We start from the raw sequence: 19115 nt of genomic DNA, 5'->3' as shown, positions 1-19115 counted from the left end.
TATTATCTTGAATCTGACTGAGAATTATGATTAGAATAATGTAAATCAAAAACTATTTTAAGTTATCATTAATCCACCTAGGATAATTAATTCATTCACTGTCCAAAATTAACATCTAGCCCCCGTTTGGCCCCCTTTAAAACTATTCAATTCAATTTAAATTTCTCTCTCATATTTTTATTAACACAATCTTCAATAAAATAATATTACTCAAAACGAAAACTTTTCATTCTCTTATAACTATCCTTTTTTCATAAAAAAAAAATACTATTCCCCCCATTATAAACTCGAATAATGGAGGCCAAACGAGGGCCTAGTAATGTGTCAAGATAATCCATATAATAAAAAAAATATCATGTGTTATGACAAGAAGTAGATATAAATAAGCATTAATCTTGTTATAATCAATTATGTTATTCATCAAAACTTATACATTAATATGAGTTACAATTAAAAACTTCTCTCAACTCATCACTCCGTACCAATCAAGGAACATTGGATGTTGAAATATGCACGTTAGAATCTCTTACTATCTATGATTTAATATTGGTCATTCATCAATTTTCATGTGATTGTAGACTCACTCGTATGACATCATTTTAGTTACTTTAGACAAACAAGATCCAATGCCATCATAGTGCGTTGAACCTCATATAGGATTCCATGCAACTTTTGTTGTAGGTCATCGAGTGAACCTTTGTTGACAACTTATCCATGTATTCATTCAAATGTCTTGACATTTTAGCTTGTGAGACAATTTACTTTCTTCCCAAGAGAGTAATGCCATACGTGTTGATCTCTCCATGATTATGATCCACGTCTCGTCATTACTAATGACCATGGACAATTTAAGATTTTTTTTCCCGATCTACATCTTACAATTACAACTCCCAGTAATTAACAAATCAATTGAACTTAACATTCAAAGTCCAATCATATAATTACATAATTGAATATACTTTACCGTAAAATGTAAACGCATTAACTAGAATGAAATGTTTATGCTTATCAATGTCTAACAAAAGTTAGATCACTAAAATCCCATTCAAACTTGGTCCAATTACTGATACATCCATACCAATAGAATTTACATGACCATCATGCTTGTGCCGGGACAACGAATTTGTCAAAGGATCTACTACATTATCTTGTGTGGGGACCTTTTCAATCTTTATGTCATTCTTTCGTATAATTCCTCTAATGAGATGATCTAGCATCAATACAACTTCTGAACTGCTAATGACCAAAACATCTTTTCTTGACTTGTGCAATGATACAAAAGTTATTGATCAATAATGCTAGGAACCACTCCGAGTTCAATGAAGAACTTCTTGATCCATAATGCTTCCTTCATTGCTTCTAAAATAGCTATGTATTCAACTTCTGTTGTTGAAACAACGATCATCATTTAGAGCAAATATATATCAAGAATGAATTTGCTATCATCTTTACGAAACTGAAAGCTGGCATTAGCATATTCTTGAACTTTTGGTTCATTTTCTCCATAGAGCAAATGTAATGACCTAAGTCTCACGTTCAAACGTTAACACATATGAACTGTCTAACTTTGAAGAGCATGTGTCCATGCTATCCCTAACAAATTTCTTTCACATCATCCAGGATTCAATCTCAAATTTTCTCCTGTGTGTTAGACTTGAGTTAAATCTTGATTACAATTGTACAATCTTTCCACTTTTTTGTTACTTTTGTTGTCATGTTTTCCCGAGTATAAGACTCTATTCCTTCGTTTTAGGGATAACATAAGCACACGAGTAATTGTCAGAGACACTACCAACTTTTCTTCAAAGCGTCACATGCCTTGCATGCTATCTCTCACCTGAACTCCATCCTAGCCCACCATGGCCACTAGTCTCCATACCCTTTTGGTTTGTCACCCTACAACCTATCCCAAGGCCTACCTTGTTCGTATTTCTCCTAGAAATGTGGTTGGGTGATGGAATTAGTTGTCACAGATTAGGGCTTTAACGTAGGGGTGTTAATGACAAGGGGTTGTTGCAGGTGGGAGAGCCAGAGATGCTAGTGCGATTGGGTGAGGGTTGCCAAGGCTAAAAATGCAGGCAGGTACGGATGGGAATGTTGGGAATGAAGTACGGTTAAATTTTTTTTTTCATGGCAATGCGTGTGGCCCTACAAGGGAAAAATAATGGTTTCCTCCAATAAAAACTGAATTTATAATCCATCGCTTAGTTTCCATATCCCTAGTAGGTTAATCTTAGCAACTAGTAACTTAGAAGGGGAACCTCAGCACCTTAAACTTAGATTGGGCTAATGGAGTAAGTAGGCCCCATGGCAACAATAAGAATGTACCAAACTATTTACAAGAGCAGAATGTGCAGCACTTGGACTTTTCAATAGGAAAAAGCCTATGGGTATACCATAAATGTATAATGTTGCACGTGAACCAACCCCCAAAATAGGAAACATGCATATGAAAGAGCTCTATACAGCACCAGCATAAAAAAACAAAACTATCCCTTCATAACTGATCATCCATAATATCTAATAAATCATTTCATTTTCAAGCATAACATTCCTTTCTGCGAGAGTATAAAATTAGAACTGCTCATATGAAAGTATGATTGGAAATAACACCATTCTGATACTAGATAGTCAAAGAATAGGTTAAACAAGGATGCAGCTCAAAAATTGCTATACCCAATTGATTACTTCAAATGTCTGCACATATTTCTTTATCGACCATTGCAATGATTTTGTTTTCTTTACACTTCATCAGCAGCTCGGTAAAATTTTATGACAAGTCTTCTTTACCCGGCTCATGAGCTATTACATAAGTCACCAATATGTTATCTCCAATCATTGTATATCAATCCCACTTCAGGGCCTTCCGAATGAAAGCTCTGGTTATCAGTATTAAAAGGTAAGTCAAAACTGTAACAACAATACCCGACAGCAGAATTAGGCCATCATAAGCAGTATTCTGGACCTTGTACACCCTGAGGCTAATTGTGTCCCAATTACTCTCTGTCCAGACAGGGTCAGCAGCACTCATCTCCTCTGAAGAATTGTAGGGTAGTACAGTCCAGCTTCCAGACTCATACTTCAACCGTGTCGAATATGCTGGGACATACCTGAGATTAAATGAAGCTTATAAAAAATGGAGACAATTGAAAAATAAGTAATTAAGTGGAAAATCAGTCATTATGCAGCCCAAATGAGCAGAATGGGATTTAAAAAATGATAATGCAAGCCTTCCAGGCAAGCTTATTCCTCAGAAGAATGGACCATTAAATAACTAGGATAAATGACGTTGGCCTACCATAGAAAACTAACGATCATTCATTTTAAGAGGGGTATTAAAATTTTCCAGATTTTACCTAAGCATGGAAAATAAACATCTCATTGCTCTACAGCTTCTACTCGTACTCATAATCCAACGTGCAATAATGCTGCGCTTTTGCAACATGTACCTGGTGAAATAAAAGAAGGGCAAGAATAAACACCTGGTTGTTGATATAACACAGATGCCTTTCCCATCAGCTTCTTCTCGTATGCACAATTCACCAACACCATTGCAATCATTAGGGCAGGCAGAGGTAATATTTCTTGAAAAGATTGATGTCTTAGAGGCCAAGAAGTTCCAAACGAACCTCGAAACATCACTCACATAAGCAGGATAAGGCACAGAAGAAGGTTCTCCCAGAATAACACCTACATAATGGCTAGGGCAAGTTGCCGAGGGAGAAATATAGTGCTTCATCAGCTCACATGATGAGCCTGGTTTACAATTTAATAGGCAACCAAGAAGTTCTTCCACCAAAGATGCATTGACATTGATAGCATTTATAGCTGAAGCATTCTGGTCATTGGCAAGGAGGTATAGCGTTCTAGCAACTAGGGAAGCAGCAGTTACTATGGCCGAAGAGTTAACGTTAGCTGCACCAAAGCAACACATTATAAACAAAATACAATAGAGATTATATAATCCTCATATAGATCAGGACAAATAGACAGAAGTGAACTTGGGTTCACTCACATAGGTCATCCAGGTGACTGTGGTAGAATTTGTTGGTAAAAGAAGTATCAAAATCTTCCAGAACAACACCAGAAATCTGAGATTTCTGTTAAACAGATTACATTTAGGAAATGCATAGCAATACAATATATGATTCACATTTCATCAATTCATCTAACATTTAAAGAAAGATAAATATTAGTACAGTTAAAGAGATCTTATTATAGGCAACAAAAAGTCTGTTCCTATGAACTAATCCTAACAATGTACTAAGTGCTGACCTTCCTCAGAAATGTCATCAATGAAGACGGCGGCACTCCAGGATTTGATGTGCTTGCCATGGAGATCTTAATGCTTTCAGTTTTCAGGGAATCTTGAGCACGTAGCAAGGCTTGAAATGTTTCATTTGTAGCCAATGTATCCTGCAGGGTTAATTATTTAAACTTGAGGACAAGTTATCATGATAATTGTTTAAAACGTTATTGCATCATGGGCAGGATCGAGACAAAGATAAAAACGTACTAAGTAATTGGTCAAAGTACTCAAGACTAAGTTATTATAGCACTGCATTGGTAGGTTAAGCTCCTAGAACAAGAAATGCCTTACCCCGGAAGTATGAGAATAAAATGTCTTGACGCCGTTAGATAAGCCCTTTCCAACAGATCCAATTTCCATCACCTGCAAAAATCATACCACCACAATTATTTCCCATTACATGCCAGATTACTTACCAATACTTTAGGAACACATCATCAAAATTCATGCATCAAAACCTACAAAGGGTAAAAATAAAACCTTAAATTAGAACCTCAAAAAATCTCAGTAATGATAAAGAGAGCAGGAAGAGTCTAAAAAACGGTCCACTCTCTTTTGGGTTTTACGTCAGTTATAGATGACGCTTAATGAAGGAGCAGAACATCAACTTGACCATTTTTGAGTATTATCCCCATGCTTGTGCCAACTTTTACCAACAAGAACCTCAACACTTTATCTATCTATTAACTAGAGGTGCTAGTCTTCAGAAAATTTCACCGACACATAGATTTGGTATATTGAACCCCATTTTCCACAAGTTGCAATGGTCCAGCAGAATGTAAATAATAAGCTACTTCATAATGAACAAGGAAACATAGGATATGATGGAAGGCTGGTTATGGCTCCTATTAAAAGCAACCTATCAACCATTTGACTTTATATAATGTCAGATATAAAAATTCTGATTTAGATTCTTTGTACCATTTTATGAATGGTAGAAATTCAATAAAAAGAAAAGTTCTTCAAGAATTGTCAGCCACATAATCTACTCTACGAAAAGATCAACTGATAGCATTCGACTGCAGGACATAGATTCTTTATTTCCTTCTTTTCTTTTTTGGGAAATGAAAATAATTGACAATTGGAAGGACAAATTGGTTCTGAAAGTTTATTAATTCAATTTTTCTGCTTCTCCGTCAAAACACGATGAATGTTTAGAACATTGAAGCAAAGAAATTTGTGTTGCCACAGTAATGACATGTCATTTTGGTGACTATAAGTCAACAAGGTTATCAAAGTTCTCATAGCCCATCATACAGAAAAGGATTAGCAATTAAGTACAGTTCACGGTTAAAAGCACTGTGTAAGTTTCCAATTACACTAAAAGGAGCATGCAGAGGAGAAATACAGTTTCAATCATCGCGAAGTCGAGGCCTCTAACGGAGTCTGAATGTTGATCGGCTTCTAAAACAAATCTGCGACTGCCCAGGTAGCCCCAGGATTCTCCAGTGAGAACTACAAACACAAGCTGCAGCAGAGATTAAATTTTAGCACAAATAGTACAGAAAAGAGTAATGAAAATCAATAGCATCTAAACTATAAGGAAATTTTACACAATCATTAGACAGAATGACAGTTTAGATGATGTACATAGCTATTTTGATGAATTTGAGAGTAATTGTAAAGCAAACAAGAAATTAGTGTTATTCATAAGAAAAGAGACAACAACAATACTAAGCCTTATTTATTTCCCATAAATTTGAGGTCAAACAACACAATGAAGTCAGGCCATGAAGATTGCGGTCTACTTTTCTCTTTTCCCATAAATTTGAGGTCAAACAACACAATGAAGTCAGGCCATGAAGATTGCGGTCTACTTTTCTCTTTTCTAATGTGTTATACTAGGATTGCAGTACTTCTAATCTTAATTTACCCCTTCCTAGTCTCTACCCCAGAAACCCTAGCGAATAACACCTACCAAGTGACCTCAACTTGGATATGTCTCTTAAAATCATCTATGACTAAAGTGAAAAGATAAGAAATTAAAGTAGAACTTTGACATAAGCCTACATAACAGTAGTTGTTCCATACATATCATTAATATTATATAGATATATCCATAGAAATTCTCTCTCTAGCACCTACCATATCAATTCGTCGGACATCCAAGCATACACTTTTTCTGAAACAATAAAAACCATATGAAAATGTTTTTTTCTTCTCCATCCTTTTCTATCTAACTCCTAAAAGTTAAGTGATTTTCGTAGTATATTCTCCTTTGCACAAAATCAAATTTTCTTCTTTATCCATCTTTCTATTATCTTATATGCCAAGATATCTACTTCCATTCTCAGCAAAGATATCTTGTACATAGCTTTCTTCCAATCTTTCCATGATAACTACACAAATACTTGTATACTTCCACACTGGAATCTGAAACCAATCTCTTAGCTTCCCATTTAGTTAACATAGTTTTCTAAAATCTTCACAGCAATCTAAGCATTCAGGTTCCAACACCATATTTCTTTATTCGAGGGTTTTCTAACTTTAAACTCTCCCGATACATCATTTGTCATGTTTCAATGCAGCCATCTCATTCCACTGTGTTACTATCTCCTTCAAAACTCTATACTTAACTTCAGTAATAGTTTCAAACTTTTAGTTCCAACATAATATTCTATGAACTTGAACCTTTAGGTATTCATAGAAGGATCATCTCATAAGATTCGACAAATTTTTATTCTTGTTGGCACCCTCTGCATCTCTCCTTTAACTGAGTTTCCTACAGGTAGGAAGAAACACAGGCAAACTTGCAAAGAATATAAGCAATTTAATTATCCTCATTATCATAACATGATAAAATAAATAGACCAACAAGCAGTAACAACTGCAACTATTGGCTACAATAGAAGCTATGCCTTGTTGAAACCATTGAAAATGAACATTCACTTCAAAAATTCATCAAGAGACCAACCTGTTTATTAAGTTCATCCAAGCCATCGAGATATGAAAGAGCATCCACTGCAGCTAGCAATGTAATCAACCCCTAAAAATTTGTTTTAACATTGAGAGCGATTTTCAGATCTTGCAAACAAAAGATATTACAACAAAAGAATATGATTTTCAACATAAAAAACAAAAATGAATGGCAGTGAAAAGGATAACTCACTGATATGGGGGAGTCTGCACCGAGGCTTTTGTCACGGAAAAAAGATGCTGAATCCATTGATGTCATAGTTACTATGACTGGCTTTGATTTTTGTGAAGATGAAATATTAATAGGTGGAAGTGCTGACCAGACACTGCACTTCATACAGTAGGTAATAAAAGGTCAATTAACTTAGCAACACAAGGAATACCAGTTGTAAAACCAATGAACTAATAAGACTATATTACGTGACAGTTGAGTGATATTGGATATAATTATACAAATTGCTATTGAGTAATAAAATCAAGAAACAAATATAAAAAGCATTTGAAGACCTCTCCAAGAATTCAACACCCACCAAGGACAAACATGTAACTTAAAAAGAATGTTTACTAAAACTATTTGCTAGAGAAGAGGGACTAGCTTTACACTCCCAACTTTCTGCTCTAATACCTAAAGAGCCAAAACTTTTATTGGAGAAACACAAAGTGCTCAAACAAAGAAGCAAAGCTTCATTGTATGTCGAAAATAATATTAAAATGATATACATTTAGCACTATCTCCACTTAAGCTTATTCTCACCATCACCCATTTAAATAAAATTATCCACGTATTAGGCTTTGATGGGAGAAAATGAATCTAGCCTACACGTGTGAGGAAGTGTTGAAGATAATTTTTAAATGATATAAAATTGTTGATCTTGCCTAAGATCTCTTTAGCTTTGCATTTATTGCACATATGACTGACTGCTAAAATATTCATACTTGTTGATTGACTTTGTTGCTTTCTAAAAATCTAGCTGAAAATCTTGGATACTCATTGCTCCTGTTTCAAGCCTATAATGATGAAAGACACCAACCTTAAAATTCTAGAAATCCTTTGAACTAGAGCATGTAAAACTAGTACTTCACAAAGAAATTGAACTAAAATTCAAGAAATCACCTGTATCCACCCAAAGGTAGACAAGTTTCTTCTTTCAAACAAGAGTCTGAATCATGAGTTCCAGATTTCGTTGTCTAGTAAAGTTAAAAACATTAGGTGCATTCATTAGCAAACAAATAGAAACTCTGTAGTATCAGGTTTTATTATAATGTTGTTAGAGCCTACATGCTGATTTCATCATTGTGATCTTGCCAAAACTTTTACCTGCATCACCACATTAAATTCAGCTACATTTTCAGTATTGGATTTCTTGGTCTTCTCATTCTTCATGACAACCTGCATGCACAAGAGAGGTTTTGTTGTTAGAAAATCAGATATAAGAAGAGAATGCAAAACCAATGTTGTGTGGGATCCAACCCAAACAGCAAAAGTGTTCAACTCTCCATTAATTAAGAAAACAAAATTAAAGCATAACAAGATAAGTAGACTTCTGATATTCTATTGTGGATAAGTCATCTCAATCCCCACTGTACAGAAAGCTATATGCAGAACTTGCACAAACAGAAGGTACCCAAAATATTAGTCAAAAAAGAACAGTAGCTAAGTTCCCAATGAAATTTGAGATGCTCTTTTCGACATCAATCCATTTGATTTTAAAATATTAACCAAATGAGGTATGTAAAGTGATTTTATTGAATGGAAACCTGACACTCTTGACAATATCTTTCTTCAAGTGGGTTCGTTTGCTTCTTCTCAAATGAACACTTAGAGTGTGTTTGATTGACATGGAAAATATCACCTAGAAAGGAAAATATTTTTCATCTTTTTGGAAAATAAAAACCACCTCCACCCAAGGAAAATATTTTCCTTAAAAATAAGGAAAATTAGGCATATTTTCAAAAGTTGGAAAATGTTTTCCATGGAAAAAAATAGCAATCAAACACTCCAAGTAGAAATTTAGGTGGAAAACTGATATTTTCCATGGAAAATAAATGTAATCAAACACGCCCTTACTTATTCTGGCAACTAATTAACCAAGAAACAAAATTATGGTGGGTAAAGAATGTCTCCAGAACACAAACTACCTCTTGCAAAATCAAGGTGCTAGTCCTGGAAAGCAAAAACACAGGGAAATTATAAGCCTTCCACATAATTCCAGATCCCTGCAGGCAGAAACAACGAGAACTGATAGGTAGAAAATTAAACTGCAAGTTGGGAAAAACTTGATAATGCAGATCAACCTGTAATTTTTTTTTTTTTTTTTTTTTTTTATTATGTAAAAAAGTTTTAAAAAAATTTTTTTCCTTCGACTTTTTAGCATACATCAAAACATGTAAAAAAAAAAAATTTTTTTTTTTTTTTTTTTTTTTCAATGTAGATATGAATTTCAAACAAATTTTTCCTTCGACTTTTTAGCATACATCAAAACAGGTAAACAAGAGAACTTTGAGCATATACTCAGTTGACATACAGGAGGGTTCCACGTAAAATTGTTGCTTTGATATGGAGCAAATTCTGCTTGGGGAAACTTTCCATCTGGAGAAAACCCTGGAAGCATAAAATACGATTAATTATTTTTGCTAATGGACTTTTGTTCTCTCTCTCTCTACAACAGACAAAAATAATTAACTGCAGTCTGCATTTACCCTTCAACCCATTAGAGACCTCTGTTCGTGATTCAACCAATATACCGGCCACTTTCCCTGCAAAATCTAAATCTTTTGATAATCTGCAATCAGATAACAAGTAACAACAATGATAATTAGAAGATTGCTATACGAAATCAGATTTAGCACAGCACCAATCACTTTAATAAGATAGAAAGGAAATAAATATTAAGAAAGCAAAAGGTCAAGAAATTATCATAGAGAGCATAAGCTTGACCTATTGACCACAAACGGTTTGCATGGAGAATCACGTGCAAAAACCAAAGCCTACATGCTAAATTGATCCATAAAAAACCAAATAGCATTGAAAAAACAAAGTTTTCTTGTAAACAATAAGTCATAACATGCACAATTCATCATATCATGCCCTTGTTTGAACCCCATTTTGGGGGGAAAATGCATTTTTGAATAGTATATTGATGAAACATGTGTGGTTAAACAATAAGAAAATTTTTGTATTGCATGCAATATTATTTTGTTGAAGAATGTGTGATTGAAATGATGTCAAAACACTGTTTAAGAAAACATTTTTATCCAACAAATAGGGCTAAAACAAGGGCCATGTGTCATTTGCAAGGAAAAGGGTGTTAGGAACAGAATTCCATCTAGAATAAATATAAAATCTAAAGTAAAAATCCATCTAGAATAAATATAAAATCTAAAGTAAAAAAATATGTTGGTCTAATATCCATACTCTTTAAAGTAGCAACCAAAAAGTTCCCAATAAATGATCATGATATGCAAATCATGAAGCAAGTGAAGGTCTAGGAACATTAATAGGCCAAAAAGCATGGTTAGCCATTTGGAAAGAGCATATTTTCTCTTGAAAGTCATCATTTATTCATCCGTTGGAACCACTTTCTATTAGTAATATATCATTTAGTTAAGAGATTGAAAATCTCTATCTGATGATGATACTCTCACGGCACTGCAATCAATTTGCACAAGCCAGGTACCATCTTTCTTGGGAGTAAGTAATGTTGGGACAACACAAGGGTATGAACTTCACTGATGAATCCCTTCGATAACAAATCAACCTAATATTTTAGCTTTCCATGCTCACTAGGATTCATAGAATAGATGGGGGGAATATGTAGTAGAGAATCAAAATTTGGAAGTCTATATCATGCTGTTGGAGATATTTCATTGGGTAATATCAGAGGAGCATCATTTCGAAGGTCTTCAAACAACATAGAAATTATGTCAGAAATTGCCAACAATCACGAACATTAATTCTCAGTTGCATAAAAATGATGCCAGGTTTCTTGCTTTCTACTTTTCATATAAAATTTCTTCTTAATAACTGGTAAAGGGATGTCTTATTTTTTTTTGATAAGTAATCAAATAATTTTATTACTTAAAAGAGAATATACGGGGGGTGTACAATCACTTTAAGCTATTAAGGAAAAACATGAAATTAGGCAACCCATCTACAGGATTTCTAGCCACAGCATTAAACCAAGAATACAAGGTAAAGTAAAATGTTTCTCTTATCTGCTCTCTTGTCTTTGTTTGGTCTTCGAAGCAACGATTGTTCCTTTTTCTCCACACGCACCAAACAATGCAGCCCGGGATAAGGTGCCATACTAGTTTGCTATCCTTATCCCGAAGTTTTCTACGCCATGCCCGTATCACGTCCTCTATACGACGAGGCATCACCCAATCCATAGATTGTGAACTGATTATACTGTTCCAAATCCAACATACACCATCACAATGAATGAACAAATGATCAATCGTCTCCCCATCCTTCTTGCACATATAACACCACTCGGTTGCATAAAAGCCTTTACGACGAAGATTATCTACCGTTGAGACCTGTCCCCTCACAACTGTCCACAATAGGAATGCCACTCGAGGAGGCAATTTACACTGCCAAACCAACTTCCATGGAAATGAATTATTCACACATCCCATGAGGGAACCAAAGTACGAGCGAACCGAAAAAATGCCATCCTGGGCTGTCCTCCACCTGATACAATCCCTCTCTCCAATCCGAATTTGGGCCTCATATAAAATGGTCATAAACAGCGAATAATCTTCCAATTCCCAATCCTGAAGATCCCTCCCAAAAGTTATATTCCAGCTATAACTCCCATTATGAATGTCTAAGGAATCACTCACCATGGCAGTGGACACTGAGGCAATACGATACAAAGAAGGGAATCTCTCCTTTAGCGGTTGATCTCCGCACCAACAAAGAAGATTCAGTTTCTTGAATCTTCTTTGATATTCCACTCTTGTATTTGTCATTCCAGCTGCAGTTATTTGTTTGAGCGTGTTCCTTCTGTAATTTTAATTTTTGTAATCCTTTTGCTGGCAAACATGAACATGTATATATTTTCCCTGCTACAGTGACGTCAATCTCTATTAGCTGCCGAGAATTTCCTTTTAATTTAAACATTAAGGTTTGACTTGGGTCCTCATCTCTTTGCTTAAGTCAGAATGAGCTTACCATACATAGCCAAGAGAATGTTTGTTGGCATACATTACTCTCTAAATGACATAGTTTCAGTCTTTGAGATTCAAATGGAATAAATTATAAACACCAATTGCGGATTGAGAATTTAAAGATTTTAAGTTAAATACAACACAAAAGGTCTATTAGTCACAGTATGAATGAGGAAGATATTGGAGTCATTAAATAAATCTAGTGTTATCTTGGAGAAAGAACGTAACATGAAAGATTAGACCAAATTGGATGGATTAGAGAAATTCTTTGGAGATTCTAACTGAACATAAGATACCTAAAAATTTCTATACAACAATTGTTAGACCAATTGAGTTTCATAATATTGAGTGCTCCATCGTCAAGGACGAAAAAACTATAAGATGAACACAGGAAAATAGGAATGTTAACATGGATGCACAATTACTAGAATTCATTTAAAGAAAAAAAAGAAGAATATACCGACAAATGAAAGTGCCACCAATTGATACATCTAAAATAGACTTGAAGAAACTCCTTAGTCCTATTCATTCACAAAAAATATATTCTTATACAACATTTTAGAAAAGGGAGAGAGAAACCAAAATTAATATCAATTGTGAAAATTGATTTACTAAGATATTTTGGCAAATGAAAGGGTGAATTGAAAGCAGAGTCAACGAAAGATTCTAATTGGTTCAAGCTTACTTTATTATAGTAGTTTATATAAACAAAATTCAACTTTTACCCAATACAAATATTTGTCGAATTATAAATGTCATTTCATTTATTTCCTTCTTTTTCTCCTTTCTTATGGAGTTAGCAGATGGTACTCCTTTTATCCAAATGCAATGCAATGGATACAAATATCTAATTTATCGCCAAGAGAGCCTGCATAATTTACATGAACTGAGGGCAAGGAAACACCGTGTAAGAAATACATTGTAGCTCTCACAAGTTAAAGTTTTAACATTCTCATTGGAGAATTTGCATCTATCTTACTACTAAAAGTAAAACTATCCCCAGATAAATCTGTATGATGAATACTCAAATACTAAATTTTTCCACTTACAAAGATTCAACCCCAATGAAGTGACAGTTAACGAGAGGAAGGAGAAGCACAATTATACCTTCTCAATGACCAGGGCATTGAAATATGCCTTCTTATTTAGGTTACAAGACTTAGCCTGACAACTGAGCATCAGATATTGTTTACTAATAAAGAGTGTTTAACTATCTAAAGTTTCATCTGATAAAAGTGAACTACTATCCAGGAATAAGGCCCTTGAAGATTGATCATCATCAATCAAACTCCAAACAGCATGCATTCAGCTAGCACGTAATTATAGGTACCTAAATTGCAATTATTCAGCTTGTACATGTTCTCATTTTGTTTAACGAATTTCATAGAGTTAATTTCTAAAAAAGTAACCTGAGGGATAGGTTCACACATAATGATACAGGTCAGGATCTCTAAGTACGTTGATTTATTCACTATATTACTTACTTTTCCTTTTACGCACTTTCAAAGTACTTAACTAATGGTATTGACTTTATTAAGGAGACCACGAGAAAGAAAAAGGAGAAAGATATAAAATTGTGTCCATATAAAAAAAAACATTACATGCCTTGAAAGTAAGATCTCAAATTCATCTATAGAAACCAGTACTGCAGCTGATTTGAGAAGCTCATCTGCACTCTTGTATCTAACAATTGGAGCAACAACCTTCTCACGACTAGGATCTGAAATGCAAATTGGTAATCAGAGAGGGAGGCTAATAATGCATTAGATATGCAACAAGTTCAATCAACGATATAATATAAATACCAACTTGAACAACCAATTTCCCCTGAAAGGTTGAGGACCCGTACGCATGGGTATCCATCAACATGCATGTACATTGACTTCTCCAGATCAGGAACCGACTCAAATGAGTTCTCCTGTCCTGAATCTGTCCAATACCAATAAACCTTAAGATTAGAACAGATAAGATATTGCGCAGAAACATGACAGAAAGAAATTTAACATGAGGGAAAAATGGAAAAAATAAATAAATAAATAAAGTAACAGAGCAAAGTACAAATTTCAAGTCACTTAAGTGTGAACTGCAGCTTCGGATATTTGCACAAGAGAAGCATACAAGTACCTTATAGAAAGAGAACTACTTACTAGTCCACTGCTTCCGCAGCCAGACTAGAGACTTGGCAGACCACCTAATATATTCAAATCTTCTTTAACAATAATAAACAAGATGAAGATTTCATATATTACAATCATGTATGTTCTCAATCAATATCTTTTGAATACATATTACATTCAGGTTCAACTAAATATACTCCTGTAAACACAAAAGGTTTGACATGCAAATGATATTTAGCCCCTTTTTGGTAGAGATTTTTTAGAATAGATTTTTTAAAAAGTGATTTGATGTGTAGTTAAAAAGCAAGAAAAAGTTATGGATCCACGTGCAAAATTGTTTTATTTGGGGAATGTGTGATTGAAAATGAGTTTGGAGAAAAGTGAGTTTTAGAATATGAGGGCCAAAAAAAAGGCCTAGTAACCTAGAACAGGAACATTGTCAATTGATGTAATGATCCAAGTATTAACATCTACATGCAGTTAGAGATCTCTACTGAGTCTTAAGACAGAGCTTTTCTGGTCAGCCAATTTTGGTTTAATCTCACAATTACTTCGACGAAACATGTGTATTCATGAATAATCTATCCCTTTGATGCTACTTTTAGAATCAAATTCATAACAAACACATCCAATAGAGTGTAGTTATCAGTCTTCATAAAACCCGTTTATTGTAACTAAGAGGAAAACTCTTTCAGCACGGGCATGCCTGTCACAAAAATTACAAAAGTTGATATCACTGCAGATTGATTACACTTTCTCCACGTAAGATCTTATTTAATTCTTACACATTAAAAACAAACTTATCTAACCTTTTATTGATTGTTATACAATAAAGCAAAGGCTTATCATGTTGTGCATGTGACTCATATAGAGTGGAACATAGGTTCTGGATCAAATGGGCCGATGTCGGGACGGAGCGGAGCGACGACATCGGCCTTGCGCGAGTTTAATTCACTGTCTGATTGTTAGGAACACTGAATGGGTTGGAGGTGCGGGGGCAACGCTCCCGAGGTACGGTACAGGGGTATTTTCTGTACGGACCTTAAAATCTTATATGAGCCCAGGCTAGGGTTAGTATAAATAATATGTTGTAACCCTATTTTTAACAGCTGAATAAAGAAATCTCCGCTTCGCTCTCGTGGACGTAGGCACATCGCCGAACCACGTAAAATTCTTGTGTTGATTTTCATTTTCATCTCTTTAATATTGCGCATAAAATCTAACATATCACAATTTAAAACCTAAAATCCAACACTAATTAGAATTAAACAAGGAAGCCAAGTTGTAATCCCCAACTGCAACTTAAACCTGCAATTAATAGTCCATTCTAAGAAAAGATACATCCTTTTATATACTACATTCCTGTGATGCTCGGACTCGAGTACGGGTATCGGGGTACGGGTACATATATAAATGTGGAATTTTTTATTTTTTGAAATGTAAGATATGGAGAAATGGCTACAAAGAGTCCAAATTTCGGATACAGGTACGTGAGTACGTCTTTCAAGCTTCAATTTTTTTTGCTAACTCAAGATGTCATTTTAAATAAACCAAAATCAATTGTATACAAAGAAGGAAACGAATATTGAATAAGAGATTAAAACGAATAAAATAGAATTTTGAGATTTAGTTTTCAATTATGAGAAGTTAATTACTAAATGTCATATAAAATAGAAAATAAGGGACTTGATTACAACTTGAACTTAGTGAAGTACTAAATAGCACTATATGGAACTCATTTTCATTTTATATAAATAAAACCCTAAACCACCTATGTAGAGAGGGAAAGAAGGAAAAAGAAGAAAATGGAAAGAAAAAGAAAGAAGAAGAAAGAAAAATCTAGCGCCGTCAGCCTTCACCATTTCGAAGGCAACACTAGGTTTAAAAGGAAAAGAAAAAAAGAGAGAGAGAAGAAAAAGAATGAAGAAGCAAAAACTACGTAGTGTCCAATTGAAACTTGTAGGATCCGACACATAACTCGTACCCATGCCTGCGTCGTGTCTAACATAGGTATTCCGACCATTTCGAAGAGCTCGAGCATCAGAGATAAGACTCTAGTTCACATGAAGTTTCTTCCCTATAAGTAAGGCAAAAAACTAAAGATCGAATATATTTTTTCGAAGATCTCATTCTTTTTCTGTGGAAGATACGTATACTCAGTGAAGTTGATAAACTCTTGCTCACTTTAAATGTCTCTTCCTCACCAGCAAGGTGACAGTAACATTTCAATTATACTGCTCCATAGATGAGAAATCTTGTAGCACACAATTCTTTTGTAGTAGTCGGTGCATGGGGTATGCAATGCAGAGTTTATCTATGTAGTATATTCACCTAAATCTTAGTTACCTCTTACCACCAAAAAGGTTTCTTGTGAAAGACTAGTGGTACCTCAATTATCTAGTTTGTCAATACATGAATTGAGCATATCTAGTGTTAACAATCATGTACATGCAACTTGGGGCTGCATGCCCATCAATGTTTTGCTATCTTGCCATTCTCTAATGATTGAGTCTATTTATAACATCCCAAAACGCTTGCCACACGGCCAGCCATTCCTCCAACACGAGAAATCTTTAAATAAATTCCCAGAAAATGTATCATTTCAATCCTCCGTAACATAAGAGCGACAGTTAAAGGATTCTTGCACAGCAAAACCTCATAATCATCAACAATCGACGAAATGACCTAAACATGAAGCAAGCCAACTGCAACTGAACTTTAACTGGCCACCGTTCTGATCAACATAGAACTAAAACAGACTCGAACAAATCAAATCACTCCTATAGTCCTCCATTTTTTTCAGAATATAAATAATTAAAAGTAAAAAAGTTCAAGTAACGAACCTGAGAAAGAGAGGCCGAAGCTAGCGCAGAGTACAAAGAGCAATAATGAGGTCACAGTGGCCATGGCGAAGGGGAAAGTGATTGATTTGTGCACGAATTGTCAGTAGCAAAAGCCCTAGCCTTAGGCCATGGACACAAGACAGGAAATTTCAGTGAAGGTGCCCCCACGCCATTTTACTAGCTATAGCAGACGGATTTTGCCATTCAAACAGGCCAACCACCCTCGGCCCTTGATCTTGGCCTGGATTTAAACAGGGATTTACCCTTGATTGTAATGCTGCCGGCCCCATGAAATTCAAGATCAAGGGGCCTTATTTAAACTCGGGATTTTTTGTAGCAGGTCTGATAGCAAACCTAGTAACAGGTTGTGTATCTTCCATTTTAGGAGAAAATATAAGGGGTGTTCTATAGGCTTTTAAGTCAATTAAAATTAATTTTTTTATCGTTATTTTATTATTTCAATCATCATTTTTAAATTCCTTTCTCACAGGTAGGTAGGATCAACTTTTACCTCTAACGATCAAAAAGTCAATTTTCAAAATTCTTACCAAATACCCTCATAGAGTTTTGAATAGTAGTTTTTGAAGAATATGCGGTTGAAATTTAAATTTTTTTTATTGATTTGTATGTAGAATATTTTATTATGGGAATTTGTGGTAGAGAATGTTATTATAACAAATAATTTATTTTATTAAAGATAACAAACAGGGCCTAAAATAAATTTATTTTTCATACTCATTTTTCACATATAAAAAATATTTTTTACGTAAATTTAAAAAAAATTTCTAACTTTTAATTAATAATATTCTTCAAAAATTTTATTTAAAATATTATTTTTCTTTAATTTCTCTTTGTAATAACCATCAAATATGGGCTTAATATTGATATTGCAAATTTATTTTTGTTTGGGTCAAATTGACCACCATTTTTGCTATTCGTTTTTCAAACTTGAGTCATCAGCTTTTACTTGGATAGGGTTTATTTTATTACATTCCTTTTTCTGTTTCGATCAACTTGTTTCATTGCCCGATTCAAGATAATTTATATTCATGAAATAAAAGAGAGACATGTTGATTTAGTCAATATTTCATTAGTTCATTGATATTCATTTTGTTTCAACTAAATCACAATAACTAACAAAAAAGTAATGTAGTCCCTGTGTAGTAGGGATTGACAAGAATGATCTCTTAAACACCGTTCCTTAGTTTATGTTAAGCACCGGTGACATGACACACATTGGTATCAATTAAATGATGATGTGGCATATCACCAATACTTAACATAAGTTAAGCACCAGTATTTAGAAGATTATTTCTGTAAGGATTGAAATCTAACTTTTAGTAAAAGTCAAAGTCAGCAACAAATTTTAACCACATATTTCATTAGATCCACAATTTTTTTCAACATATTTTATCACTTTTTTAATCAAAATTTACTAAAAAAAATTAATTTTAATCCCATCAAACTAATAAATATTGTACAGATCACAGATTTGAAAACAAAATTAGTGGTAGCTTAAAATATAGAACCTGTTTGGGAGTGATTTTGAGAATTGATTTTTTGACCGTTAGGAGAAAATTGAAGTCCACCTGTGAGAGAAGAAGTCAAATATGATGGCTGAAATAGTGAAATAACGATCAAAAAATTAATTTTTTGAGGAAAAGTTGGGCCCAAACAGGCCCATAATAGAGCTTAGCGCTAAACTTGAAATAAAAATTGATATTAAGTAACTAATTGTTGACCATCAAATCTAAATAA

At 34.2% G+C, this 19115-nt stretch overlaps 1 protein-coding gene across 4 annotated transcripts; it reads right to left on the bottom strand.

Moving 5' to 3' along the window:
- Nucleotides 1-2476: 2476 nt before the first annotated feature.
- LOC111401200 (nicastrin) lies at nt 2477-17712 on the bottom strand. Of its 4 annotated transcripts, none has more exons than XM_023028828.1 (16): nt 17358-17712; nt 14203-14326; nt 14003-14117; nt 9926-9982; nt 9751-9827; nt 9365-9442; nt 8544-8615; nt 8340-8413; nt 7419-7551; nt 7224-7295; nt 5658-5777; nt 4601-4672; nt 4276-4416; nt 4016-4100; nt 3450-3915; nt 2477-3110 (listed from the first exon to the last, which is right to left on the bottom strand). In XM_023028828.1, exons 3-16 carry the CDS (start codon nt 14025-14027, stop codon nt 2846-2848), a joined length of 1737 nt encoding a protein of 578 aa, XP_022884596.1. In that variant the 5' UTR covers nt 14028-14117; nt 14203-14326; nt 17358-17712; the 3' UTR covers nt 2477-2845. The 4 variants fall into 4 exon arrangements, with proteins under 4 accessions (XP_022884596.1, XP_022884593.1, XP_022884595.1 ...); XM_023028825.1 differs by having other exon boundaries at nt 9926-10008; nt 14207-14326; XM_023028827.1 differs by having other exon boundaries at nt 14207-14326.
- Nucleotides 17713-19115: the final 1403 nt, after the last annotated feature.

This window comes from Olea europaea, chromosome 10 (assembly GCF_002742605.1).
Source record: "Olea europaea var. sylvestris chromosome 10, O_europaea_v1, whole genome shotgun sequence".
NCBI classification, from domain to species: Eukaryota; Viridiplantae; Streptophyta; class Magnoliopsida; order Lamiales; family Oleaceae; genus Olea; species Olea europaea.
Note: the sequence above shows the minus strand (reverse complement) of the source record. Positions and strands in the feature narration are given on the sequence as shown.

Bases quoted from the DNA above. Each gene is read 5' to 3' on its own strand.
- LOC111401200 (XM_023028825.1), bottom strand. From the start codon at position 17,421: ATGGCCACTGTGACCTCATTATTGCTCTTTGTACTCTGCGCTAGCTTC. The intron at 4,673-5,657 runs GTATTTCTCCTC...TGATTTTTGCAG, and splicing joins ACTTCGCGATGATTGAAACT to GTGATGGAAATTGGATCTGT. The intron at 3,916-4,015 runs GTGAGTGAACCC...GCTTTGGTGCAG, and splicing joins CAGTCACCTGGATGACCTAT to CTAACGTTAACTCTTCGGCC.